The sequence below is a fragment of the Carassius gibelio genome, chromosome A21 (assembly GCF_023724105.1).
Source record: "Carassius gibelio isolate Cgi1373 ecotype wild population from Czech Republic chromosome A21, carGib1.2-hapl.c, whole genome shotgun sequence".
NCBI lineage: Eukaryota > Metazoa > Chordata > Actinopteri > Cypriniformes > Cyprinidae > Carassius > Carassius gibelio.
This window is the reverse complement of record NC_068391.1, coordinates 8867747-8886337: the sequence shown is the minus strand read 5'-3', so window position 1 is coordinate 8886337 and position 18591 is coordinate 8867747. Positions and strand designations below refer to the sequence as shown.

The 18591-nt window shown below is 37.7% G+C and overlaps 2 protein-coding genes across 8 annotated transcripts in view; one reads left to right on the top strand and one right to left on the bottom strand.

Moving 5' to 3' along the window:
- The first annotated feature begins 264 nt into the window (after nucleotides 1-264).
- Nucleotides 265-7007, top strand: LOC127941793 (WD repeat-containing protein 5). 4 transcript variants are annotated; one of them, XM_052537208.1, is made up of 14 exons: nucleotides 265-521; nucleotides 1227-1389; nucleotides 1563-1671; nucleotides 2043-2116; nucleotides 2214-2303; nucleotides 2428-2517; nucleotides 2601-2684; nucleotides 2784-2839; nucleotides 2959-3005; nucleotides 3230-3305; nucleotides 3524-3557; nucleotides 3653-3727; nucleotides 3894-3981; nucleotides 5344-7007. In XM_052537208.1, exons 2-14 carry the CDS (start codon nucleotides 1309-1311, stop codon nucleotides 5442-5444), a joined length of 1005 nt encoding a protein of 334 aa, XP_052393168.1. In that variant the 5' UTR covers nucleotides 265-521; nucleotides 1227-1308; the 3' UTR covers nucleotides 5445-7007. The 4 variants fall into 4 exon arrangements, with proteins under 4 accessions (XP_052393168.1, XP_052393170.1, XP_052393169.1 ...); XM_052537210.1 differs by having other exon boundaries at nucleotides 265-525; XM_052537209.1 differs by having other exon boundaries at nucleotides 265-525; nucleotides 1224-1389.
- A 2097-nt stretch (nucleotides 7008-9104) lies between these two features.
- LOC127941792 (retinoic acid receptor RXR-alpha-A-like) overlaps nucleotides 9105-18591 on the bottom strand; it is a 128865-nt gene continuing 119378 nt past the window's right edge. For all 4 annotated transcript variants that reach the window (XM_052537202.1, XM_052537204.1, XM_052537203.1 and 1 more), the window contains exons 7-11: nucleotides 16379-16508; nucleotides 14806-14938; nucleotides 12983-13074; nucleotides 12346-12451; nucleotides 9105-12112 (exon numbers count right to left, since the gene is read on the bottom strand). In XM_052537202.1, the coding sequence (XP_052393162.1) occupies nucleotides 11965-12112; nucleotides 12346-12451; nucleotides 12983-13074; nucleotides 14806-14938; nucleotides 16379-16508 (609 nt within the window). In that variant the 3' untranslated portion in view covers nucleotides 9105-11964. The remainder of the gene's footprint in view (nucleotides 12113-12345; nucleotides 12452-12982; nucleotides 13075-14805; nucleotides 14939-16378; nucleotides 16509-18591) is intronic.

The window sequence follows — 18591 nt, the reverse complement described above, 5'->3', positions numbered from 1 at the left end:
TATAAATAATATAATGATAATATACATTTGTAAATTATATAAATGATAATATAAATTATTATGTAAATAATATAATTATAATATAAATGTATATATAATATATATATAAAGTATTTGATATACTTTGTTGTTTATATTGTGATATAGCTACGTGATTAGAACAATAATAAAATATCTGCTTGCAAGTAATAAAAAGAGCATCAAAAGCCTCTAGCTCATGACAACAACTGATACTGCCAAATGGTGCACGGGACTGTGGCTCGACGTTTGGGAAAAAACAAACTGTCCCTCTTGACCCGCCGTTGAGATCTGCGCGTGCGCAGTTGATGTTACTGCCACATTACCGCCTGAGCCTACGATGGAAAGGCGCTCATCCACCATAGTATTCAGCCCGATCACTACCTCACTGCACAATCAAAACGACCTGTCGCGTGATTCATGAACAAATCTGTATCCAAACCTAGCAGTGGACTCATCCCAGTAGCCGAGAGCAGCTTTTATTACACCCTCAGCAGCCACCGGTGTGTGAGTTTACTCGCTGCTTTTGTTGTCTGAATGTATGGAGAGACATCGAAGAGAGGCATGCGTGCACAGAAAAGAGATCCACCAATCTGTAATATATTTACTGTGCTGGGGATGGATGAACAAAACGATCGCGGTTAACCATGACGTTAGGCACGAAGATTCGTTAATTGCAGGGATAAATGCGTTGCAGGTGATCTACGGTTCCTCTGCGGCCCTGTGTCTCGTTGATAGCCTAGCAGCTAACGTTTACAGTAATGGTGTTTTTACAGATCTTCCTCTGACACAGACACGAGCTCTGTAAACGCGGTCTAGATTTGAACTTTGGTGTTTATGCGGATTTTTTTTTGACTTCGGTCAGTTTCACATTGCCGTTAGTGTTGTGCAGATGAAACACTGTTAACTCATTATTTTATGTGTATGCTAGTAGCAAGTTATATGCGTTGGTGGCTGCTATTATATTTTTCCGTATAATATATATTATTGTACGAAAATTATTATATATACGAAAATGAGTACATTTGAAAATGTAAATTAAAAATATAAACTTGGGTTGAAATGTATTAGCATTGTGTTTATGTTGGAGAGATGTTGTGACAGATAACACTGACTGGCATGTGCTCATTAGTTTTACATGTAGCCTGCAGACTTAGTAAACATCTAACTGAATTCCTCCATCCTTTCTGTGTCATCTGAATTAGAAGACTGCATCAGCACTTCTCTTTTGGACAGACAGGTTGACATTAAACTTGCTTCTGTAAACCCGTTCTCTCCAATTTGCTCATCATGGCAACTGAGGAGAAGAAACCAGACACCGAGGCTACCAAAACACAGCCGGCATCAGCTGCCTCCGCCAGCCAGACCAAGGTAAAACACCACTGGGAACACAGTTTGGAATTGTTTTCTGCTTGGTTTTGGATGATTTTTATATTATGCAAGAGATATACTTACTGCAGAAATGTACCTAATATGATCTGTGACAATGTCATTTCTTTATTCAATGTGTCATCATCAATGATGTGAGTTCTGCTCTATCTCAGTCAGCACCTGTGAAGCCAAACTATACCTTGAAATTCACATTGGCTGGCCATACAAAAGCAGTCTCTTCCGTCAAGTTCAGTCCAAGTGGGGAGTGGCTTGCAAGCTCATGTAAGTACTTGTACTAGTACAGCACTGATTCTAAGATAAAGTAGTTATGTGTTAAAGAACAGGGAATCCCAAAACATCAAATCTCTCTTGGGATTTTAAAGGGGAAAAAATGACATTGTCATTGATTCGCCCTCATGTTGTTCCAAACCCATAAGACTTTAGTCTTCAAAACAGAATGTAAGATTATTTTAATGAAACTCGACTTAATTGATTTATTTGAGGTTTTTATTAATATTTATATAATTTAATTGAACATTTTACGATTTACTTGTTTTTCATGAACCCCTCTTTGGGAAACTCTGTTGTAGATCAATAGCTGTGTGGTGAAAGAAAAGTCATAAAATTTGGGTGTTTTTTTCCCTTTCATCCAGCTGCTGATAAACTGATCAAAATATGGGGTGCATATGATGGCAAGTTTGAAAAGACGATATCCGGACACAAACTTGTGAGTTTCCCAAAAGATCCATAATTTCAGAGTAGTGCTGCTTATACTTTGTGAGTTGTCTAATGTTACGTGGTTTTTTTTTTTTTCTCACCTGCAGGGCATCTCAGACGTGGCCTGGTCCTCTGACTCCAACCTCCTGGTCTCAGCTTCCGATGACAAGACACTGAAAATTTGGGATGTGAGCTCTGTAAGTCAACAACACAAGCCAAAGCCTAACTTCTGAATATCAGATATATGCATGTGTGTGTGTATAATATGACACCACAATTTATGATAATTCTTTTCCCTGTTCTGTTTTTGTATATCACCAGGGGAAATGTTTAAAGACACTGAAGGGTCACAGTAACTATGTATTTTGCTGTAACTTCAACCCCCAGTCCAACCTCATCGTATCTGGATCTGTAAGCCCACCCACAATTATTTGTCATTTCACTGTTTTGTTAATTCGGGCAAACATACATGTTAATTATTATCTCCACGCCAGTTTGACGAGAGTGTGAGGATTTGGGATGTTAAAACGGGCAAGTGTCTCAAGACGTTGCCAGCGCACTCGGACCCCGTCTCTGCAGTGAGTGCTTTTATACTGAACCTATGATGATCAGATACTGTGTACGGTGGGTTATATGCTTTAAATGATATTTTCCTTTTTAAAATGGTTTTGTTTTAGGTGCATTTCAACAGAGATGGCTCATTGATTGTGTCCAGCAGTTATGATGGACTTTGGTGAGTCAGCTTTGGCTGTGAGAGTTTTGTTGTTGTTGTTGTTGTTTTTTGAGAATGGATAAATATGTCAGAGATGAATAAATAACAACCATACATGCTTATTTGTGACATTTAAACAGCCGTATCTGGGACACAGCATCAGGCCAGTGCCTTAAAACACTCATCGGTAAGTTGACCAGTCTTTTACACAAAAGCACTTGTTCAGACCAGTTCAGAAGCAACTATTTGTACCTCTAAAGAGTTTGTGAAACTTATTCTTATCAAACATCTATAACATTAAGCCAAAAAAAAAAGTAAAAGCATAAAATGGCATCTTAAATAAGAATAAAGAGATTAAAAGAATAAACAGGCACTATAATGTGTGTGTATATATATGCAAATATTCATTAGATGATGACAACCCACCCGTGTCATTTGTGAAGTTCTCCCCCAATGGCAAATACATACTGGCTGCCACTCTGGATAAGTGAGTCACAGACTTCTCATTATTCCGAGCCTTTTATTCTGCTCATTTAAAAAAAAAAAAATATATATATATATATATATATATATATATATATATATATATATATATATATATATATATATATATATATATATATATATATATATATATATATATATATATATATTTTATATTTATCCATGCCCTTTGAAAAGACACTTGCATTCCCTTTGTTTTAGCACTTTGAAGCTTTGGGACTACAGCAAAGGAAAGGTAAGTTCGTTTTTTTCTGTTTAGATGGAGCGTTGTTTTAATTGATAACAAGAATTCTTTATTGGTGTGTAACAATATAATTTTCTCTTGTTTAGTGTTTGAAAACATATACCGGTCATAAAAATGAGAAGTACTGCATATTTGCAAATTTCTCTGTCACTGGTGGAAAGGTATGTTGGAACTACACTGTACTAATCAGCTGCTGAGCACCTCACACTAAACACAAACATTGAGCATACTCCTCAGTTTATTTCTTTTTTTCTTTTTTCACAAAAGTGTTCAATGAAATTTCCACATTTTGGTAGAAAAGGTTTTAAAGATTTGCTTTCTCTTAAGTGGATTGTCTCCGGCTCAGAGGACAACATGGTCTATATCTGGAACCTTCAGACCAAGGAGATCGTACAGAAACTACAGGGGCACACAGGTAGGAACTGAAAGCTCAAGCCCTACAGTTTAAAGACTTCCTATTGATCCTTCCAGCTACCGTATTTTTCGGACTATTAGTCGAACCTGAGTCGCATCAGACCAAAAATATGTCATAACGAGGAAAAAAACATATATAAGTCGCACTGGCTATAAGTCGCATTTATTTAGAACTAAGAACCAAGAGAAAACATTACCATCTACAGCCACGAGAGGGCGCTCTATGCTGCTCAGTGTAGACTACAGGAGCACTTTGCAGCATAGAGCGCCCTCTCGCGGTTGTAGATGGTAATGTTTTCTCTTGGTTCATGTTAAATTAATTGTGATGAATTAAGTCGCACCTGACTATAAGTCGCAGGACCAGCCAAACTATGAAAAAAAGTGCGACTTATAGTCCGGAAAATATGGTAGGCAGTACTACATTTTACAGATTTCCGTCATCCTTTTTTTTTTTCTCATTCATTTATTCTATTTTTATCATAGTTGATTGTTGTCGTTTTATATATATATATATATTAGGGCCGGGACTCGATTAAAAAAATTAATCTAATTAATTAGAGGCTTTGTAAATAATTAATCGAAATTAATCGCATTTTAATCGCATATAAATATTTGACCTGAGAACAGTGAGAAGTAGTATACCATTGAATAATGACTGAATACATAAGCAACAAAATATTGTTTATTTTTGTTCAACCAAGTCTAGCAGACCAGTGCAATTTTTGCCATGAAGTGTATCAATAGCATATTTAGAAACAATTTAGAAATAGTACATTTCAGAAATTCAGGTAGCTTATAGGTGCTGGAACCTTCTGTAAAGTGTTTTTTTTAAGTAAAACGCAATACTGTCAATTACATTCAGAACATTGGAAACACTGACTATTAGAAAACATCTCTCTGTTGCTTAAGAGGCCATAACATACTAAGTCCAACTCTCAATAACCTTGGCCAAAACAATAAAGTTCAACATAAACTGTTGCACCAACAAAATAATACATAGTTCAACATAAAGTGTAAAGTCCACGCTAGCTGCTATATGTTTTGCGTTTAGGTGATACTTGAGGCTCAATGTGCTGCTGCGGTGATATGCGAACGCTAGTTGGTGCTTCAGTATAGTCGGTCCCGCCGAAACTCATCCAGTGAGAAACGTTCCGCGGTGCAAAAATAAGTTATTAAAAATGCAGGATTTTTTTTTCTGTAGTTAATTAATCTTAGTTAACGCGTTATTTTTTGTGTAATTAATTAATCTCAATTAACGCGTTAAAGTCCCGGCCCTAATATATATATATATATATGCATAAACAACATACATTTGTGTGTGTGCACACTTCTAATGTTGTTTAAATAATCTCTTTCATTGTAGATGTGGTGATCTCAACCGCATGTCACCCCACAGAAAACATCATTGCATCAGCAGCACTAGAAAACGACAAAACCATCAAACTTTGGAGGAGCGACTGCTAAGCTTCAAGCTTCTATTACTTTATTATATATTTTTTAATTTTGTACTGTTCATTTTGTGTGTGGGGGGACTTTTCTGTTATGTTTATTTGAAAGGTCACGCTAGGCCGTTCACACTGACATCAAGGCTCAGCGAGAGGACTGGTGAACGTGACCTTGCCCAACATACCCTCTCCTAACACAACACGCTCTCTCTGCTCACGTGCACTAAAGCAGTAACTTTCTCTCTACCTTGCCGCCAGCTCTCGTTCATCAGTTTAAGCATCCAGCAAAACTTTTCACCAGTCTGTAAATCTAGGCAGCTTCTTTGAACCTCACAGACCTGTTAGGACAAAGAGAGTGTATTGTTTTTTTGTTTGTTTTTCTTTTGTAAGTTTTGTAGAATGACCCCTATCTATCTGTCTATCAGTGGTTTGCACACTTCCTAAAGCCAGCAGAGTGCCTTAGGCACATTTTAAGTGGCCATTTTAACAAATGTTTGGAGTATTGCATTTCTCTGCCTGTATTTGTGGCATTTATATGAGCAATTTCCTTCACACCATTATTTGGCCGAAAAGAGGTTTCACCAACTTCTCAGCTGTGACCACCTCAAAGACTTCCCTTGACTTACAAGTGTCAAATCAAACCTCCATGTATGAAATGTGTTGTCTGGCAGAAGGGTGTTTTGAACATCCACTGTTTTTGTTTATTTCTGTACAGCACCAAAACACAATTGTTAAATCTGCAATTAAAACGATTCATTGTGTTATAGTTGCTAAGCTAGTTGTCAGACATCATTTATGGTTTTCAGTGGCTTTCAGTGGCTCAATATCGTCTTGGCAGTGCTAACTATAAAACTTTCTCTTTTGTTATGAAAGCTTATAGCTGTTGCAAACATAATGTATGCCAAACGTTCACTATATTCCTACAGCTGTAGCACCTATGTTTATATCAGTTTTGGTGCTTATGAAAAATAAAACTGTACAATATATTGGGATGGAGCAGCAGTTTGGTCAGAGCTTTCAGAGAAAGTATCGGGTTAAAAGGAAAGGTTTCTAGTAGACTTCAATTACACAAAATTCAAATGTTCATTCTGTGCTACAAAACTATTCTTACCTGCACAATCTGGTAAAACACATTCAGTTACTATTATTTGTATGTGGTTTCAGTTGCACAACTTATGCAAGCAGGAGTGTTGCTGCAAGGTGAATATGCCATGACCTTATAGATCTTGACCAAAAGCAGTCTGGATGTATTTAGAACCTTGAGATGTTTTCTGTATCTGACAGTTTGTGTACATACTTGCTGCTTCTCTGTTCTTTGATATGTTTACCTCTATTCTGTGGTCTTAACAGTGTCTCGAGTAGGTGATAGTACTTTGAGTGTTTTCTTTTTCCTCCTCGATGTGGATGATGGTTTGGTATCAACCCATCCTCAGCCTCTGGACTCTCTCTGTTCTCTTGTTCTCGGCTGGATTTCCAGTGCACTGCAGTGATGATTAAGGGCCACATGAGGAATTCTCTCTGTATTGCATTTAGTCACTTGACATGACATGTGACTCAATAAAGATTTTTTTTATTACCTGTATCCAGCACAATGTCATCCATGCATTTACACAACTGATAAAGTTTGAAAACCATGCTGTTTAGACACTAGTGTTACAAAACTTTTTTCCCATGACTAAGATGAGACTACAAGGTCAGTAAACGATAACTAAGACTATATCAACATGCAGTTTCATTGGCGAAATAAGAGGAGACTAAAATGTATTCAGAGAGATTGCATAAGTATTTGGTATTAATTTATATAATTAAAAGCCTATAATAAAACAGTACACTAGATGAGGTAAAATACACCATGTACTACTGGTTAAAGTTTAATAGCTGAAATACAAAAGTAAAATTTTCAAATGACAACCATCATTAGTTATAATTTTGAGCAAAAATAATTTTCATATTAGAATATATAATATAAAGAAATTAAGGTTTTTGATGAAAACATTCCAGGATTATTCTCCTTATAGTGTATGTATTTTAAACAGAAATGCTCAGCATGATGAAAATTTGACTAAAACCTGACTAAAATGCTTATACATTTCATTGACTTAAAGGGGTCATTGGATGCCCATTTTCCAAGGTGATATGGTTCTTTAGTGTCTCAATGAAAAGTCTGTAACATATTTTGGTTAAAATTTCTCAATGGTTGTGTAAGACAACATTTTTTCGATGTCAAACTTTTTTTTTTCTTTTTTGAGCAAGCAGTTTTGTAGCATTTACCTTTAAATGTTAATGAGCTCTGCTGACCCCGCCCCTCTCTTCCAGCTGCTCTCATGCTCTGAGGGACTGTTTACTTTAGACACTTTTATCTTAAACTTGCTAATTAGCACATTATTAGGAAAGGCAAATGGCAAAGATTCATTAAGAAACCTTATACTCACATCTTCTGGAGGTGAAGCTGGATTACTAAATGATGGCTGCTGTGTTCACTATTACATCCAACAACAGAACACTTCAATCGCTTAGGAGTCATTCTTGTCTTCTTCATCTACTCCAGCGGTGAAACAATGGTGGACTGGTGATATCTCACTCAGGGTCCAACAGTCCAGTCTGTGCTGAAACGCTACTGTCAATCCAACTACGGAGGGAGGGGCCTGTCTGAGTGACGCCACACAAACCGGCTGAGATCAGCTTGATTTGAGAAAGTGGAAATGAGAAAAATAAAAACACTGGGTGGATTTTCATCATTTTAGGGTGGTTTATTTTAGGTGTAGCCTACACACACTGCCAACACACATTTCAGTTCAAACAACTTGTAAAAGTGCACATAGAATCCGATGGCCCCTTTAAACTTGACTAAACAAAAAAAGTTGGCTAATTATAACTGAAATGTACATTTGAATAAGACCAAGACTTAATAAAAAATGGCTGCTAAAATTAATTCTGCTGTACAGTCAATTAATAATAATATTATTAACAAGTTTACATTGACTAAAACCAGAATAAAATGTTGAGACTTGTTAAAACTAAATAGGATAAAGTTGACTAAATACGACAAAAACTAACAAGGATATTTAACACGGGACTAAGACTAAATTCGAAAATAGCTGACAATACTAGTTTGAAATGTTCATTATTTCACACAAAATATCTTATTGAGATGCTTAGAAACGGGATTATATTTTCTCAATCATTCTGCAAGCTGATCGTTAATTTATTAGCTACTGTAAGATCATGGACAAATTAATTACTCACTTCCTTACAAAATACAATCCCAGAGCAATCTGAACAGAAAGCAAGGCTGAGAGAGAGAGGAATCAGGCTGGACCCAGTCCACAGCAGCGGTCAGAAGAGGGAACAGTGGGTGAGGAGCGGGATGAATGACAAACAAACATGCATCTTGATATGATTTTTTATCAGATTACACTGCCTACCTTGCCTACTCGGACAGAACATGCTTGGGGGGTTAGTATCGTATTGTATTTGTAGATAAAACCTAACCCAATGTAGTTACAACTCTGGCTGGCTTAACTTGAGAGTTGGAAAATTCTGATAAACCCATGACAAAATAAAACCTTCATACATATTTTTTTCCCCCCCCATGAGGCAAGAACTTCCTTACTATAATGGAGTTCATAGTAAATGTTTGTTAGGACCAACTAGTTTAATGAAGACATAACACGTATCATATTTGTCATTAGACATTTAATTTGATTGAAAGACAAAACATCAAAGAACAACTCACAAAGTAGAACAGATGACTTCATCCATTTCATTAAAAATGAGACAAAATATGATGAGGACAGTCCTTCTTTTTGAGATGGGGAAAGAAGGAAATCAAAAGGCAAAGTGTTTGTGAAAAGGGTGAAGGTGTCTGATTTGACGTCATCCCTCACACAATCCACTTTCAAATGCTCCGATTTGAAATTTTTCCCACTTCAGATCAACTTTTACACAATGTACACAACAGCCCACAGAAAGAGGAAGGAAGGGAGGTTATATAAGCAAGAGATAAAATTACATTTGTACAAAAATAGATTTTTTTTCCTATGATTTTCTCAACATTTTTAAAAGGTCCTGTCTCTGTGACGACTGAAGCGGTGATTGTGTCAGGGTCAGAGTTTATCCTCACTAGTTGTGGCTATGCAACAGGTTCCTTCAGATTTTTTTTTTTTTTTTTTTTTTACTAACAAGACATTTGTTCAAGGTTTGTGAACATAAAATGATTCATAAGTCAAGGAGCTGGTGTACAAATTCTTAGGGTTCTGAACTGCTGGTAAAAATTGTCCTTTTGTGTGTGTGTGTGTGTGTGTGTGTGTGTGTGTAATTCAAGGCTGAACACAAAAGCTTCAGCAATTAAAAACATTTCTAGTATCTGAGAACAGTGCAATTACGCCTGGCTTTAATCAATAAGGAAAAACGCTTGGCTCCATTACTAACATTGTTCGGAAAACATTTAAAGAATGGATTCATATACTTTCATATTTAGAAATATACACACATTTACATATAAACAAAATATAGCTTTATGTTATAAAGCATTTGCGTATGTATTAATTCTATCTAGGTTATCATTTCTCCATCACTCCATTTCCAACAGGAGAACGTTTTTGATCACAAACCTGAATATGGCTTCAAGATGCCAGTGATCCAAAATCCTCATCCATTAAAAAGTCTAGTGAAGCCAATAAAACTAATTTGCCACGCAAAGGAAATGAGGGTAAGAGGACGAAAACTGATTTTCAGAAATGCAATAGAGAAGCATCTTAACAAACAGTATTGATTTAAGTTGGTTGGCCTTCACTCTGGATAAACCATCTCGAGTGATCTAATTCATGCTATTGCTGAAGACCCTTGTGAGACTGCATTTAAACAAAAACAAACATTGATAATATCACGTAAAAGTGCTACTTCTTTTATCCGATTAAATACTTGTACAAAATTCAAGTAATGTTGCAGTGCTGCATATCCACCACTAGGTGGAAGTCTCAGCTCTCCCATTGCCTCAGTATTATTCCCCAGCAGTACTGCTCCCCTCGACCCTATGCGAAACCTTAATATCTCTGCTGGAGACTCGAATCTTGGTCCTGGCGGTTTAAACTTGTCCACATGTGGTCTTTCATTGCCAGAGTCTGAAAATCAGCCTCATTAAGGACAGTCTTTGGGAGAAAAAAAAAAACTAAATGCATAGTTTAGCAGCAGCAGCAGCATACAGAATAAAAAAAAAAAAAAACAAACAAAAAACCCCAGCTGAAAATGGCAAATTACAGACCCCAAAAAAAACATGATACCTCATAAAAAAAGGCAGCCCCAAAAACACAACAATGGGACTTGAAACACGAGGTTAAGTGCTTAGAAACATCCTAATGATAAAACAGATTTGCAAGACCTGAATGCATGAGATGGCCCGAGCGAAAGGCTGAAGAAGGAGTGAATGGGGGACAAAAAGAAATCAATATACCATAGTAAAAGTAACTGAACGAGAGGTAACGGCAAACAAACATTTTGAAAAATCATCCAAAAAATACAGGATACCAATACTGAATTGGTTGTAATAAACTGTACAAATGTCAAACCACTTGAGGTGAATTGGTATACAGATGAGACACAGTGGGAGTGGTTTACGTCATTCACGTTTCAGCATCATGGGCTCTGTGAGAACAGGCAGATTGGATTTTTAAAAGCTCGTGTTTCGTGTGCATAATGGAAAAAGTGTGAATGATCGTAGTCCAAAACTCAGTGTGGCTCATTTTAGACACTGGGATCTGCTCACAGCGACCTCAGGTGTCCCTTCCTATCTGATCCTGACGTCACGTCCTCTCTGCGTCTCCTACCCACCACTGATGATGCTCGGGGTGAACTGAGAGAACCAACGCAGTCTGTGATTCCTCACTTGGGTTTCTTTGTTCAGCGCACTCACTTTTTAAATGACAGTAATTACAAGAACATTCTGTCAGGAACAGCCCCCTTGAGGGAAAAACGGCATTTTGAGCAGGATTGTAATCGCAAGAACTCCCATCAGGGGCTAAAAACACAATGTGTGTTAGAAACCCCGATTATTACCCGCATTACCATTATTATTATCTCCCATAAGTCTTCATGTGCCCAGACACGCCAGCACAGGATGGCCCTATCCAATCCTGAATGAATCCTGGATCTCTCCCATCTTAAATCCCAACGTACACGAGCTTGCGCAAGACATTGCTACAATTACTGCACCTCAATCAATCAATCTTTTTTTTTTTTTCATATGCACCAGCTGAAAAATAGTTTTATACACCACTGTCCACTGTTGTCTGCGGGCTTGAAGTCCATTGTCATCTTTTTTCTTATGTGTTATATATATATATATATATATATATTTATATCTTTATACAAAGTATAAAACTGACCCATGGACGCCATGACGGTGTATTGGAAACGCTGAGTTGAGCGGCGGTTCTGAAAGTTCCTTTGCTCTGGCAAATGGTGTCACGTGTTCAGTTTCTAAAAGGCCTTTGGGAAGGCAGACCCTTGTGTCCTCCTGGCGACAGGAGGGCGTTATGTCATTATGTCATTTGGTGGGGCGCCTCTAGCATCTCCATGAGGAAGGTATCGATTGGTGTGTCTCCTATGAGCTTGAAGAAGAACAGATGCTCCAAACATTTCAGTCCAATAGAACGAAGGGCAGGGAGCCGCAGCAACAGCTTAGCAAACCTGCTCACAAAAACACACGTCAAATGGTGAAAAAACAAGACAGATTTACAATAAAATGAGTTGGGCTCTTTTATATGTACTTGATACAGCCTCAGAAAAGACAGACAAGACCTGAGGAGCTATGAAATGCTCATATCTCAAATCTTATAAATATATATACATATATATGTGTGTGCACGTGATGCCATCCAGGTACTGCAATGGTGCACAAGGTCAGAAAGTGGTTCTTGTACCTTCCAGGTTGTTCAGGGTACTTCTGTTTGCAGTAGGCTTCCAGAGAGGCATAGACCTTCTCTCTCAGCGCCTCCACTTCACCTGGGTTTGACAGGCCTTTGGAGTCTGAAACAGCAGAAGATGCGTAACAAAGTTAGGTTTTAGAGTAGGAACTGTACTATCGTGCTTCAGCACATCCTCCGAGTGTACGGCGTTCCAGAAGAGCAATGCAGCTACTCAAACACCACTCATGGAACCAAACCAATATGCTCAAATATTGAACTTTTCTAAGAAAAGTTTTGGGAAACGTAATTGGGAAAATGAGAGTTGTATTTTCCCTCCAATCTCAATAAAGTGAAAGGAACAGAGGAGAGCTCTGTCCTCAGAAAATGAGCAATGCTCTGGACTATTTCCTCATTATTTAATTGGAGATGCTTTCATGCTAATGACTGTAGTGTATGTTTACTTTGGGGTTCACTGGCCAGTGTTAAGAAATCCAAAAACTTTAAACAGATATAGTAAATACTGACATGAAATTATTGGACATTGAGAAAGGGGATGGGATCAGGAACATCACAGGCAATTTGAATGTGCTTACAATCAAGCTAGAGCATATTTCTGACTGGCAGCGTCACAAGAGGGAATATAGAGTAGTACCTGGGTTGAAGAGGACGATGGCTCGAAGGCACCCTAGCTCGGTTTTATCCATCTGCATGTCTCTCATCTTTGACACCAATTCCGTCAGCACCCTAAATATACAGGAGGTGAAAACACACAGGTTAAGACTGAAAACAGGTCAAATAATGGCAGTTATGAAGCTGTGATATGTCATGATCAGCACATGTGAACATGGGGTCCATTTCCTGCCCCAAATGAGAATTTATCGTAAAAACGAGATACTGTCAACTCTGTAAGATCTGTAAAGTCTAAGCATATTTTTAGTTAACCCGGAAATCTTTTCTCTCTTTTTTAACATCATTTTATATTATACAATTTGTTTATTATTACAATGACTTATTTGGGGGGTAAGCTATGGGAAGGGATGAAACTAAAACCTCATTTGTAAAAACCGTGATGTTCATTTTCAAATGTTGCTTTTTCAATAGATCTTTATAAATGAAGGACACTGCTAACACGATGAGCTGTCGGGAAATGCAGATATTACTACATTACTGCTTTGACTGGCAGTGACTTTCATGTATCTATAATGCCTCAATAAAATGTCTAGATTGGCATGGCTTCCTCTGATCCAGAGGGTGACGTCTCCTCTGACAGTCTTGGCCTTTGTGTGACCGAGTGACAGCACACGCACTGGTGCGAGGCATCCGCTTTCCCACTCTTAACACAACCTAATTGAATTGGCCTCCTGGAACAATAAATGGAGGGGTGGGGTACTTGAGCCCAGTGTTTAAGTCGACCATCCACTTCATTTGTGCCATGGCTGTCACTTGCAGGGGAACTGATAAAGAAACATTATCAGGGCTGCGCATCTTAATGCGAGCGGCATTAACACAGATGTATTCTTCCAGAGTCGTCGGGAGTATTCTAATAGCTAAAGCAGCCTCTGGGCGCTGAGAGCAGAGGAGAGTCTTTAAGCACGGCGCTTAACAGAGTCAGGTGACACGGCTGCTGGGGACAATGATGTCCAATTACTGGTAATACAGCTTTTTTTTTTTTTACAGTCATGGCTTTCTTAATCTGTATCTCTGTCTTGTTTTTCCAATAACAATATCCTTTAAATAAAGTTTGCAAGAGATGTTTTCAGTAAATACGCTGAGTATAACATTTTAAGCATAAATATATTAGATTCATGGTTATATATATATATATAAAAAAAAGTCATTTAATTTTAATTTGTACAAATATATGCACTTAATATTCAATGGTTAACTACAACTCTTTAGAGGGGTCACTGAACAATGCATTTTTACTGTTAACAAATGGTGCTGATGCGGTGTTGGTGTATATTTCACAACTAAACTTTGTACCACTACAGCTCTCTTCAAACCTTAATTAAGTTGAAATCTGAAAAAAAAAGCTTCATAATAAAAATTAAAATAGCTTTATTGTACAGCATTGTTCAGGTTTTTGTGGGGACGGATACAAAGCAGAGCCCTTGGTGTCACTGGGTGTATCCTCCATATTTTTTATTTCCTAAATGACACACAAAATGATTTCCTTTAACATTTTCTTTCCGAGCACTGGACCATTTGTGCATGACCTCTGCCAGCGAAGCTGCATATTTAATGAATATCAATGTAAATCGATAGGAAGCTTGCTCCTCCCTGCCCTTCTGTCTCAGCGTTCCTCTGGTAGAAATGTCAAGGTTCCTCTTCTGCCCTTGTCATGAACATTACTAGTGTGATCATCTCCGAGTCATCGTGTTTGAATATGTTCCATATAGACAAAGCCTCATACATTTCCAAAAGCAAAATATAAAATTTTCCCATTTAGTTTCATGTATTAAGCATCATCCCAACCTGTCAAATATGGCTCCTACTCCGGCGCTGTGGGCGCTGTTGCGGTGCACATGCAATCCTGTGGCCAAAAGTATCCCATCTTTCACTGCTATCGAACGGTGTGAAAATGACGCAATGAGGAGCTCATTCCATCCTGAGAGAGACAGACATATCATGATAAAACATTCCACACAGTAAGAGTGAATTAAGCAAGTATCTGAGAGACAGGGCTCCTTTAACCAGCCTGCCTAGCAACTACCCCAACTCCCCTTATTTCCCCAGAGTTGAGCTCGGGAAAAGCCAAGATGCTTTCATCTGTGAGACAGCAGAGCTAAAGGGGTTATTTTTAGCAAACCTGAGAGCTCATAGAGAGATCGAGAGAAGACCCTCTCAAGATGCTCTTCAGAGAAGATAAGTATGACTCGCTAATACAAGAGGGCCTTAAAGGAAATCTAAAGCAAAGCAGTTTATTTGTAGAATGGTGGTCTACAGAGCATCTATTTGTCTTACTCATACTTTGTCAACTTCTTAGAAACTAATCTGATGCTGAACACACAACTATTGTAACCCATGGAGACTTTATTTCTCCCTTTTTAATATTTGACATTAATTTTTATGTATATATATAAAAAAAAACACTATTCTGAAAGCTTACGCCACAACAACCACGTCACCTTTCCCCACCATTTTCATATTTACCCAATCAAATAGCATTTTCGAGGGTCATAGCTATATTTAGAACCTAGGGACTGGTCTCTGTGGGCAGCATACCAGCGTTAAGATACAGCAGTAGAAACTGGATCATTTATTAACAAATAAACTGCTAGGTCCTAATGCCCATACATTTAACAAAAATAAGCAGAAAAAAAAAGATGTTGAAACCATTTTTGAGACATTCTAATAGTCAATGCTGAAAACTTAAATTAAATAAAATGAAGTTAAAGAATAAAGTTAATTCTGAAGAAAAAAAAAACACCACAACCTCAATTTCATTTACAGATCCCTTTTTTATATTGTATCTAATGCAATGACATTTTCATAAAAAATGTAGCCATTTTTGATCATGAATTTCAAATACACCTTTGGAACCTTTCTTTTAAGCAGCCAACAACTAGGTTTTGAAACACAGCCTTAAGACCCGTTCACACCAAGCACGATAACTATAAAGATAACGATAAAGATATAGTTCTAAAAATCGTTCTCAATATTAAAGAATAGCGGAGTCCACACCACAACTATAACGATAAAGGCACAGAGAAACGATATCATTGGAATCACTTTCAGAACGTTTTTTTTTTTCTGATGAACGATAAAAACATTGCCAACCAATCAGAATCAATCCTGCTGTAATGAGCTCGTGAATTTAAAGCAGCAGACGTGCGTCCGCTTAGAATACACAAACACGTTCGCTGGTGTGGACGCTAATATCGTTATCTTTATAGTTATCTTTATAGTTATCGTTCTTGGTGTGAACGGGCCTTTAGAAGCAGCTTAACTTCAACACTCCTCTAAATTAAATATTTGAACCCATAATGAACCCATCCTGTTTCTGTCTTTTATGTGTGCATCTGTCCGTTTGTCCTCTTCAACTCACCTGCTCGTAGAAGAATGACCTGGTCGTCCAGCGGGAGCTCTGAAAAATGCGGGATCCTCTTGGCCCATTCCACTAGAGTGAAAAGCTGCTTGTCTGCGGCCTGACAGATGTTTGTGACTGGATCATTGGGCTGGAGGAGGAAACAAGAACACAGCTGTCATACGCTGGTCTGTCCAAACATTTAAAAAAAACTAATTCAATGCAAATGCTTCTTAGCTTCATTATTTCTCTTGCAGGTTAACTACTTTCATGGTGAGGCATGGTTAGTTAAAGTTACTTAAACTATTGAGATGTTTACAGCTAGCTATCCAAATAATAACCCATCTGATTATTGGCATTGACATTTGATGGTAGTGAGGTTTGCCACCGCTCTTCTTGGCCCCACACACGGGAACTAAACCTCTCGGAGCAGAAGTGAACAGGAAGGCAAAACAAACAGTGCTTTTTTCCCCGGACTGCGCAGGAAATACCTGCCGAGAGCTGGTGCTGAAAAATGACTCCCTTTCTTAATGGGCCTTTCCTGGAGAAAGCTCCCTGGAACTAAATTTACTTTGAAACATTTGCTCATTCCCAAACATTTACGGAATACTGCTAAACATTTAAAGGACCCAGGGAAGGGCATTTAATTAACTGTCAAACTGTGATCAAAATGCATTCATTGTTCTTGAAAATGCTTTTGTGAGGGACGCCTTTAATGCCTCCTGCAGATTTGAGTCTATTAGCACGTCTCGATGCGGAACGCTCCGGCTCTATCAAAGAGAGAGGACAAATGAGAGACACAAAAAATGGCTTTGACGATTCCAGCTTCACATTGCATGAAGCCAAGGGAGGGATAGATACGCTGCTTTGTTTTATAAGATGAAAGAGTGAGTCAGTGGAGTGCGGCTGAGAGTGAACGAGTGCAGGAGAGAGGGAAAGCAGCAGGAGAGGGTTTTCTGAAAGGACTGGAACAAATAAGACATTAAGTGTTGTTTTTCAACTCAAGTGTCAAAAGGGAAGGCATTAGAAAACATCAACAGGACATTGCAACGGGCAAAAGGACAAATAGTTTAAAAAACAAACAAACAGGGGGATAAAAACTATATTCATATTTATCATGATTATTAGTGGGAGGGGGTGTGCATTCCTGGAAAATCCTGACCTCACTTTTGGCAGCCTTCTAGCTTCACTCGGTTGCAGTGCAGGATGTTTATTAATAGGTTCAACAGAGTGACACTGCAAATTATGAGTCAAGAGCTTCTGAAAGGGCAAATATATCAGCTGCTGTCACTGAAACAGCCTCATCTAACAGTCCATAAAAAATAAATTAGCTCAGTTCAGACATATGCATATACAGTAGTCAGCATATGAAGTGGATCAAAACCTTTCATAAAAGTTGTCCTAAAACCAGAACAACACCCGTTCTTGTCTTTGATGAACTTTTTAGATTCCACTTCAAATGTTGACTACTGTGTGTGTGTGTATTATATATATATATATATATATATATGGTGGTATGGTGTTTAAAATAAAGACAAAATGTTTTTAAGGATTTCAAAAGTTCTAGATATTAGAAAATTCACTGTTCACATTTCCACTTTTCAAAATTTCACACAAAAAAGTGAAGGAAAAAAGTTACATATTGCTACTCTCTAAGGTAGCAGTATGCACCTTTTAGGGGTAATGTACAAATTTGTCCCTTTAAGGGTTCTACCCCATTCACACGCTGTTGTACTTACAAAGGGTAAAAATAAAATAAAATAAAATAAAAATATACAGAAAATGAAATAAACTAACCTTGGACAGCAAATACAAAAATGCTTTTAGAAATGTGAAGCTAGATATGAGAAAAGCTCTGAAATCATTAGATTTGCAGATGCCTCTTTTCATATAGTGTACTATATGTGATGTAAAGATATTCAGACATTTGTTTAACTTAAGAGTCTTGGTGGAAACACTTTGTAGCCATTATTATAGGCAAGAAACATCTCCACAGCTGAACTTTGGGAAATGACTGATGACACATAACCAGTGGGGTCTTCCGTGATTTTGCTTCAGAACGTGGGAACTCCCAGGAGAATCTTGTGAAAGTGTTGAATGTTTCCCCTCTATGGTATTTAAGAAACTGTTTTAAACTCGCACTGTCAACAGCAGTAGATAAGAGGCAGAAGTTGGAGATGGCAAACTGTTAGCCAGACAAAAAAACATCTCTTAGAAAACAGACGCAACTTATG